This window comes from Lytechinus variegatus, chromosome 2, assembly GCF_018143015.1.
Source record: "Lytechinus variegatus isolate NC3 chromosome 2, Lvar_3.0, whole genome shotgun sequence".
Classification (NCBI taxonomy): Eukaryota; Metazoa; Echinodermata; class Echinoidea; order Temnopleuroida; family Toxopneustidae; genus Lytechinus; species Lytechinus variegatus.
The window spans coordinates 53808888-53819033 of record NC_054741.1 but is presented as its reverse complement, the minus strand read 5'-3'; the positions used below and the strand labels follow the sequence as shown (position 1 = coordinate 53819033).

Below are 10146 nucleotides of genomic sequence, written 5' to 3'. Positions count from 1 at the left end.
TTTATTCTATTCCCTTTTTACCTCTCTCCTTTATTCTCTTCCTTCCTCCTAGTATTAAACCGATTTGATGATATTCATACGAAATGAAAGCCACATTTAGCAAGATATGATGAGACTTAATGGACCTCTTATCACACTTATCTTTCCCCACTGGAAAGTCCGCTAATTGAGCGCTATGAGACTTTTCAGAATACCAAAAGTCTCGTAACTACTCAATTAAGTCTTCGCGCGGTCATAACGCGTACTATTGCAAGTGCGCGCAACGCAACCCTGCCAAATAAGGAAAGGGGCACTTAAGTGACTTTTCAGAATACCAAAATGCTAATTGAGCGCTAATTGACCGCTAATTGAGCTTTCAGAATACCGCCCCTGGTCTCCAGTTCATTTTTACTGGTCCAGTTAAAAATCAATTGGTCCAGTACACATATACTGGAAACCAGTAAAAATCTACTGGAAACCATTTATTGGACCAGTAACACCAGTTTAATGAAAAACAATTTAACTGGAATACTAATTGCTTCAACTGGAATGCAATTGTTGGAACTGGTCTCCAGTTGATTTTTACTGGTCCAGTTAAAAATCAACTGGCCCAGTAAAAATATACTGGAAACCAGTAAAATTATACTGGAAACCAGTAAAAAAAAATTACTGGTTTAACTGGTTTTTCCTTCTGGGAAACTTTGCAAACATTCAATTTGCATGTGTTCTCCGACATCTAATTTAGAGCAGCTGGGAAAGACAGAGGGATCATGGTTCGAAGCACCCCTCCCCAGGATGCAATTGATGGGCAGGGGGGGGGCTACTATTCTTTGGTACAGAAGGGAACTTATGGAAGAGGGTCTTTCGTGGTATATCATGAGAGACATTTCAGATTTGGCACACCCAAAACATGGAGTTTATATCTTGCATGTGTGTGTGTTGGGAACGAGGTCGGGGGGAGCAAGGGCGCCGGAAGCGGGGGGGGGGGGGGGGGGGGGGCAGGGGGGCACTTGCCCCCCCCAAATAAAATTTTGGGGGGCAAAACGAGATTTTGCCCCCCAACGTGCCCCCCTGAAAGATGAAAAATGATAAATTATTTAAGGACAAAAGTAAATGAAGGCACTTTTCTGCATGAAAATTGTCATTTCCATTGTCAAAAATGAAAAAATTTTGCCCCTGACGGGGCAAATACATAGTAAATATAGCAAATATCATAGTAAGCCTCGCGTCTTTTGACGAACAGTTCCTCTGTGAAACATAGCTTTGATAAGCCCCTTTTCCATCTTATTACAGTGTGATAACGTTTAACCTTTTAATGAATCCATTTCAGACTAAAAGCGAATGGCAAATTGATAGTGGTCCACCAATGATTAGGTTTATAATTCTATGATGCTGGCTGTGTCGTCTAACAAACGCGCGGTCGCCCAGAAACGCTCAGACCGGACCCGATATAACTAACGCGCGTAAACACTAGTAATGTTACTCGAGCAAGATATGGAATCTATGTCATAGCTATCAAGCCCAGAAACCATAACATCTCGAGAAACTCGTTTCAATTATTTCATTTTCAACTAAATTTAAATTTAGTTAATACAGTGATAACAAGAAAGCGGTGTTGGAACGCGTCTGCCCGTCGAAGTCGAACCAAAGATCGTAGGTTCGAGTCCACCCTGGGCGGATGACTGAAGTCAGTGCGTTACATGAACAAAATAAAATCATCTGTGAAAGTGTCTTCTTGACCAGAAGATATTATCCGAGATATGAATAAAAATGTAAATAATATAAAAGAAAAAATAAGCGTTACAGTAGTGCTCTACTATAAAAAAAATCTTAAGATATTTTCACAGCCCCGTATTTCCTCTATTCCTTTTCATTGGCATGATTGGAAGGCGTTTTGTCTGATACTATTTCAGCTCATATATAGCACTTATGTATTTTAGATTCCAAAACTTATTCCCATTACCTGTTACTAGTCAGATCGAGATGGCAGCTATGTTCTCTGGTTCATCCCAGCTTTTGTTATTCATGGACGTTTGCAAAAATAAAAAAAAAAAACCCGGGAGTGGGTGGGGCTGCAAGACCTAAATTTTCGAAGAAACGTATGAGCGAGGGGATTTGTGACGGGGGAGCTTTTGGGCATTTTCTAGAATGAAATTGAAGGATTTCGTGCACACTTTTGGTGAATTTTTTGAATTTTGCCCTCTCGATCGGCGGCCCCCGGCTGCGTACGGTCATGTTTGAAATCTTAAAGTCTTTAAAAGGCCTATATTACACTGGTTTGAAACAATTTCGTTTGCAATAAGGCTCGTAATTTGCTGGAACTGCGACCCTGGTCACGAAGAAACACCAGGCTGGGTCAGGAGGGCCGGCCGGCCGGAGGAAACAGAAGGAGCAAAAAGAACTCCAAGACTGTTTAATTCTCAAGAAATTTATTTTTGAATGCACTTAGAAACGCAATTTTTATACTCCATTTTACACAAAATCCTTACCGTGGGGGGGGGGGGGGGTCCATAGCCTCTCCCCCTCGATCGCTTCGGTATCTCACGTTGTCAAAAATATTGTGCCCCCTTCGGGATTTTGCCCCCCCAAAACTGAAAGTGTTCCGGCGCGCCTGGGGGGAGGGGGGCAGCCCCGAGGGAGCTGCCCCCCTTCTTTCTTCTTTCAGGACTGTGCATGTAGGCTTACCTAAAACAAAAGGGGATCAGGTAAATTTTGTAGTTTGGTGCTCTCAGTGGCTAATATCAAGGGCTATACTTGAGTGACATCGCAAGAGAAAGCTTTATAATCTTTATATATTTGTTTTTAAGCAAAAAAAAAGCCTTTAAATGGGAGGACCTTCAGACCTGAGGAACGTTTAATCAACATTTTTGTCGGACAAATTGTCAGATCTGACAACTTTCCCTGATTTTTAGTGGATGAGATCAAAGATACTACTTATGAGATGCACTGTTACTATGGTAACTGTCGGATAAAACGTCCGACAAGTCCTTTCATGTAACGCTGCCCTGTTGTGATGCACGAAGTAGAGTAGCATTAACTTCTAAGGCTAATTTGTACTAGTTTTGTATATAGGGTAAGAGAAATTATGAGGATAGATTTTTAAAATGATGGTGTTGGGACGGATCTGAGTATTTTGGAGGATTTGGTGGAGAAAATGTTATGTTTCTTTCTAAAAGCAAAGACAAATCAAACACACCAATCAATCAGACTAGGAAAAAAAGGGAAAAAACTAAACAAGCAACAACAAGCACGGCGACTCAAACATCCCAACTTTTTAGCTATACGTGATCATTCAAGAAAAATAAGCACTTGACAAAATAATTACGGTTCGATGACTTCAATTTATAATTAAAATGATTCGAATGCTTTCTTTGACAATTTTACAGAGTGTTTACAACTCAAAGAAATGCCTGTATGATTTATCCAATAAATTGAAGACAGTACAAGTTATGTCGAATATTCAAAGAAATATATAGGAGCTCTATCAGTTTAAAACAGAGTAATTGATTAAGTGACAAAATAGGATATAAACTCCAAACTAGGCCAAAGCGTTGAGAAGTTGACTGTCTACAAAAGTTGGTGTCTACTTGGCGAATTGAGTTGTTCGACCTGAACTTGGAATGATGAAATACGTAGCTAGGCCTGCCGTTTACATCGGAGAGTGGAAACGAGATGAATCATCGATATCAGGACAAAACTCGTCAATGGTGAGGGTCTCAGTGGAACCTGACAATTATCAAAATAAAACAAACGGTGTCCTAATACACTTATCGTCGTCGAATACAGATAAACGACCTCAAAAAGTGTAACATCTCATAAAAATGACAATGAGAATTGTCTATTTAGCAACAATTCTAAGAAAATTACAAGTACATCATGTAAAACTAGGCTATATGCCTTTAAGAAATTCGACAAGAATGACTTTCATAATGTCAAGGTCGAATAGCAATGTTCACTAGTACATTGGAAAACTCTCTAAAATACCAACAAGTGAAGATCGCTTAAATACTAAGCTGTCTACAATGACATAATAAATCAACCTTAATAATTTCAAAGATCTATATATTTTTTTTTTGCTTATGATATTCGACATTTCATGTGGATGAAACTTTATACAAAAATAAAGTCTACAAACGTACTCAGCATAATTTCTTCAATACAAATACTTTGTCAAGAAATTAGTTATATCAAATCTCTTTTCTCTTTTTACTAGAAACGTTATTATAAATATCAGAGTACATACCCGATAAATATCAGGAAAAAGACGTAGGTAAAAAGTCAGCTAAAACAGGAGTCCATTTTTCCTCTACAAAAAGACCAGCCCAGACAGCATCGGTGAGGTACGCTGTTTGGGAGCTAAGCCGACGATCTCGGGGATCGAGATATTGGTTCAAATCCCCATAGAGAAAGATGTAACCAAAATTGAACACTGACGACTCTACTGAAGTATCAGCAACCGGGCTTTTTTTTAAGAGTCCCGTATCGTCAATTAAGAACGCACGAAACGCCCTTACAGGGCGAGATCTAATTGGTCATTTTGCGTAACCAAGAAAAACATGATTTACATATTATTACTAAGTTCGTGTCTCTTAGGGTTCAAGACGTATTGGAAATGCTTTCTTTTGAAAATTCACCTGCTGTTCGGAAATACTGTCTTTAAAATCAACAGGTGGATATTTCTTTACGTCCAACTAAAAAAGCTAAATTGCTTTTGATTCTTTTTTTTACACAGTATCACATAAACGAGATAAACGTTTTTTTTTACACAGTATCCCAAGAACGTATTTCAGGCTTCTTTGATATCCTAAAATAAACTCAGAAATTGTCACTACAATGGGTTTGAGTTTTAAAGGTCGTGGATATATATAGCCACATCGATTTATGTCTAGGGGCACAACATTGCGTGAGTAAATTTCTAGCATAAATTTCTAACTTGCGAAATTTTTCGTGTTTTCTAATTGTGACCGATTCGACATAATATTAATAAAAGAATAATAAAAAAAGAAAAATAATATCATATTTCATTATGATGCCTTTCTCATTTCCCCTTTTTCATTTTATTTAGTTATTTTATTTCTTGGTAGGTGACGGAATCTTCTGCGGGTGGGGGAGCTCTGTACTGCGGTGACTATGGGCGGACCTGGGAATTTGGTCGATCCCAGGTACCGTTATCCCAGGGGCGCGGCAGCGTTGAGCCTTATGGAACGCCGCAATTAAATGAAACAAAGTGGGAATTTTTTTATTTTATTTTTATTTTTTTTTATTTATGTCAGTTTATCTCCCAGAGAGTAGTACATATAAATTCTTTCCCTAATACTTTGGTATTATTCATTGTACCGTATGGTAGACCTACTTCTAAATAATAACACTGTGGTACATTTTACCACAGTGTTGAAGCATTCCATTCTTTGAACGCATGCCGGATCGGATTGAAGGCTCGCACGTCGATCGATTTGGGGCGGCTGCGCTGGCGCCAGCTACGCCTATACGGCCGGCGGCCGGAGGCGGTATTACTCGCTTGATGGTATTTGGCCATGGTGAGATATACTGCGACCATATTTCCAATTTTGATTGGCTTAACAAGTTTCGTGTGTATTTCCCTGATGTTTCGAAGTGTATTCAAGATATTACTCCCATTTAGATTGAATTCTGTTCTCTTATCAACATCAAGGAAAATGGCAAGCAGCGAGTCGAGTACGGAGATCGCGAGCAAGTTGACTGCTGCATTTGTGACAGTCCCTGACAAAGAAGTTGGTGAAAAATTAGCCTCGTGAGTACGGTACACTCGTCCAGTAGTTGTAATATATAAGCCTAGAATCTAATTATGAATGCGAGGAAACCTTGCACCCAGTGTGGGAGTGTGGGTCTTATCAAGTCAACTTGAACTATCCTGGGCATTATCGTGATATAGGGAACCACCGTTCACTTCATACAGCAGCGCTTTATTCAGTCAATCACACGCACGGTTCTCTATTTCCACCTCCATTCACTTTGTACACAATTCACAAGTGCGCGTACACAAATCTACGAGTGGTTCTTAAAACCACGATTTGGCCCTATCCTGAGACTAAACCACTGTTTAATTAATGCGTGTAGGCCTATGTGTATTTCAATTTTCATTTCACTCTAACTTTAAGTTTTATTTTTTACACTTGGCAAAATTTTAAGTTTAACAGTTTATCATCCAAACCTTTGGCAAATCACCACATGATGTGGATTTCAAGAGGACTGATTCGCCTTCTTAAACTGTTCAAACTGTTCTCTGCTCTGGGAAGCGATTAGACCAAAAGCTTCAGTCTCTGTATTTTGGTTGTTCCGCTGAACTGCGTTGGCTCACTCACCAACACACAGGGATAGTAAAATGTCAGAAATTGTTGAATAACTCCCCAGAAACGACGGTTATACCTGTCTAGGAAGCGATTTGAATTGTGAAAGACCCTGTCCCCGCCCTGTCCATCAGACCATGAATTGGTAAAAACCATTTGTTCAAGTACCACCCTGCGTATGATGAATCTCCAAAATATCGCATTTGTAACCAAATTATTTCCATACCTACAGTTGTGATTTATTTTTCATTAGTAACTTGGGGGATCAATAATTATTTGTCTCACCTGCATAGCAGAGTGAGACCACAGGTGCCGCTTAAAATTCTGACGGTGACAATGAAATCTTGACAAAGCCAGTTTTTGTCTCACCTGCGAAGCAAAGTGAGACTATAGGCGCCGCTTTTCCGGCGGCGGCGGCGTCAACATCAAATCTTAACCTGAGGTTAAGTTTTTGAAATGACGTCATAACTTAGAAAGTATATGGACCTAGTTAATAAAACTTGGCCATAAGGTTAATCAAGTATTACTGAACATCCTATTAGAGTTTCATGTCACATGACCAAGGTCAAAGGTCATTTAGGGTCAATGTACTTAGACCATGTTGGAGGAATCAACATCGAAATCTTAACCTGAGGTTAAGTTTTTGAAATGTCATCATAACTTAGAAAATATATGAACCTAGTTCATGAAACTTGGACATAAGGTTAATCAAGTATCACTGAACATCCTGCATGAGTTTCACGTCACATGACCAAGGTCAAAGGTCAATGAACTTTGGCCGAATTGGGTGTATCTGTTGAATTCCCATCATAACTTTGAAAGTTTATGGATCTGATTCATGAAACTTGGACATAATAGTAATCAAGCATCACTGAAAATTTTGTGCAAGTTTCAGGTCTCATGATTAAGGTCAAAGGTCATTTAGGGTCAATGAACTTTGGCCGAATCGGAGTATCTGTTGAATTACCATCATAACTTTGAAAGTTTATTGGTCTAGTTCATTAAACTTGGACATTAGAGTAATCAAGTATCACTGATCATCCTGTGCGCATTTCAGGTCACATGACCAAGGTCAAAGGTCAATGAACTTTGGCCGAATTGGGTGTATCTGTTGAATTACCATCATAACTTTGAAAGTTTATGGATCTGATTCATGAAATTTGTACATAAGAGTAATCAAGTATCACTGAACATCCTGTTCGAGTTTCAGGTCACATGATCAAGGTCAAAGGTCATGTAAGGTCAATGAACTTTGGCAATGTTGGGGTTTTTTGTTAAATAACCATCATATCTCTGTAAGTTTGTTGGTCTAGTTCATAAAAAGTGGACATAAGAGTAACCATGTATCACTGAACATCTTGTGCGAGTTAGAGTAGTATTCAAAGTAAGCACTGCTGCTATATTGAACCGCGTGATGCAGGTGAGACGGCCAGAGGCATTCCACTTGTTTAAATTTATATTGCTTTTGATTAAATTAGTCAGATACTTTGTAATGATATATCATTTTGAATAGGGAGAATTTGAGCAAATATTGAAAATTATATTTTAACAATATCAGTATTTGATTCTTACAATAGGAGCATTTGATTTTCCATTCTCTTAGGTAACCTAGCCAAAGCATGTCATTACTGTTTGTTGTGTTCAGTCTACATCCTTAGAAGACAAGTCCACACCAACAAAAAGGTTGATTTGAAAAAAAGAGAAAAATCCAACCAGCAAAACACTGAAAATTTCATCAAAATCGAATGTAGAAAATTTCACAAAACAGTTATATGCGCATCCTAGTCGGTATGCAAATTGGTAGACAGATGACATCACCCACTCACTATTTCTTTTGTATTTTATCATATGAAATATTCTAAATTTCTCCTCCTTGTCAAGTGAAACAAAGTTTTATTTCTCCCTTAACATGTGGATTTACCATTATTTTAGCAGTTTATGGTTAAGTTAAGTTGGTCCTTATTGTCAAATCTGTAAAAATTGAAATATTGTATTATTCAAACAATAAAAAAAAAGAAATAGTGAGTGATGGACATCATCGACCCGCAATTACATATCGCTGAGTTGTGCATTAAACTGTTTCGTGAAAAATAAGCAAAACTTAAAAATGTCATAACTTATTTTACATCCGATATCAATAAAATTTGCAGCGTTATGGATGCTTGATTTTTCTCTATCGATGCAAATTCAACAATTTTCTGGGGTGGACTTGACCTTTAATAATTCACGCTGATTTATACTGCATGCTCATAATATCCTTGCTATATTTCTAAACTTTTTGTTGTTTGTCACATCATTTTTTTAGAAAATTTGATATCTTCTCTTTTTTTTACAGAGATATTGTTAAACAGAAGTTGGCAGCATGTGTCAACATGATACCAGGTTTGACGTCTGTCTATGAATGGGACGGAAAGATCGAGAAAGACCAAGAAGTGTTATTAATGATCAAGACTAGGAGGTCAAAGATCGATGAACTCTCAGAATATATGCGAAAGAACCACCCTTATGATGTTGCAGAGGTCATCAGTCTTCCCATCGAAAATGGAAACCTGCCTTATTTGCAGTGGGTAACTAAATCTGTACCAGAATGAGATGATATCTTTCGATATCAGGATATTCAGGTTCAACAGTTAAGTGAACAAAGGAGTCCCATTGATCAGCAGGAAATTTCGATGTATGTGAGCTTTTTAACTGAAAAGAGCAGATGGAAAATGATTAAGAGATACATACTGAAATAAGGAAGAATTCAACAGATTTTTCTGCATTATTGTTTACTCTTGACACAACAACAACCATTGACCCAGTCAAGCTCTGAGATTGACGTTGATTTGATTCATAATAAACTCTTGAAAGATAAACTCCCTCATGAGTCAGTTGTAGATTTGGGATGTAATTTCTGTGAAATGTTTACCTGGCCAAAATACTGCTATTCACCTTAAGTCAATGGGCAGCTGTTTTGCGAAAGCGCATAACAATGCTTGACCCTAATAACCATGCTCCAGTATCACCCATCTAAAGCTGCCCATTTGACGTAAGATTCTAAATAAATAGCCCAGAATCCAGGTTTGACTCTATAGCAGGACAGTGAAAATTCACGTAGACACTAGTGTACTTTGAATTTGTCAATTTCTTTTAAAAGAAAGACAAGTTGGTTGTAGAAGTACGTGTAGGTAAACATGTATTTTTAATTCAATCTAACTTGTAAAAAGCACCAGCTGAAGATGTGAATTATTCACATAGTTTGTTAATGCTTGATAAATAAAATTCTCAATATTCATGCCTAAATAGTTGCCAAGAATCAAATTGATGTAGTATAACAGATCAAATGAAGTTATATTTTTCAAGAAGAAAAATATAATGAAGAATCACACTCTTTCCACTGCTTTATGAAAGGGGGAGAAGGGCATATGGTAGGGATATTAGTTGTGATCTAGCACTCCTTGGAATTGAGTTCACATTAAAGGCAGATATTGTAGTTGCATCCTTACACTAGGTTCAGTGAAAAATTGTGCTTACATACATGTATGTATTCTGAAAAGTTATATTTATTATAGGTGATAAAAATGTAAGCAAAGTTGTTGAATTGGGAATGAAAATCACTTGACAGGTCGTATAATAAGCCATTTCGTAGTTCCATTATTAACAGAAGGTCATTGGTACTAAAGTGGCACAGCAGTTTGATATTTAATGAGATAAGCACCAACTTTTGAGGTCTTGATTATTGTTCTATTTTGAATTGTGTTTTTCATTAGATCCACAAAAAAACAATACGTCCACTAGTACTGAACTGGTATTCCACAATTGGCCAAGTAAATTGTTATAGAAGTAATAACATGCTAAT

At 37.7% G+C, this 10146-nt stretch overlaps 1 protein-coding gene across 1 annotated transcript; it reads left to right on the top strand.

Annotated features, from left to right (window-relative positions):
* The first annotated feature begins 5479 nt into the window (after positions 1-5479).
* On the top strand, positions 5480-8934 carry LOC121408370 (protein CutA homolog). Its single transcript, XM_041599828.1, has 3 exons — positions 5480-5516; positions 5651-5749; positions 8641-8934. Exons 2-3 carry the CDS (start codon positions 5655-5657, stop codon positions 8894-8896), a joined length of 351 nt encoding a protein of 116 aa, XP_041455762.1. The 5' UTR covers positions 5480-5516; positions 5651-5654; the 3' UTR covers positions 8897-8934.
* Positions 8935-10146: the final 1212 nt, after the last annotated feature.

What these genes read in the sequence shown, in the direction of transcription:
- LOC121408370 (XM_041599828.1), top strand. Translation starts at nt 5,655, where the DNA reads ATGGCAAGCAGCGAGTCGAGTACGGAGATCGCGAGCAAGTTGACTGCT. An exon ending in GTTGGTGAAAAATTAGCCTC is followed by an intron (nt 5,750 to 8,640) that starts GTGAGTACGGTA and finishes TTTTTTTTACAG; the next exon opens with AGATATTGTTAAACAGAAGT.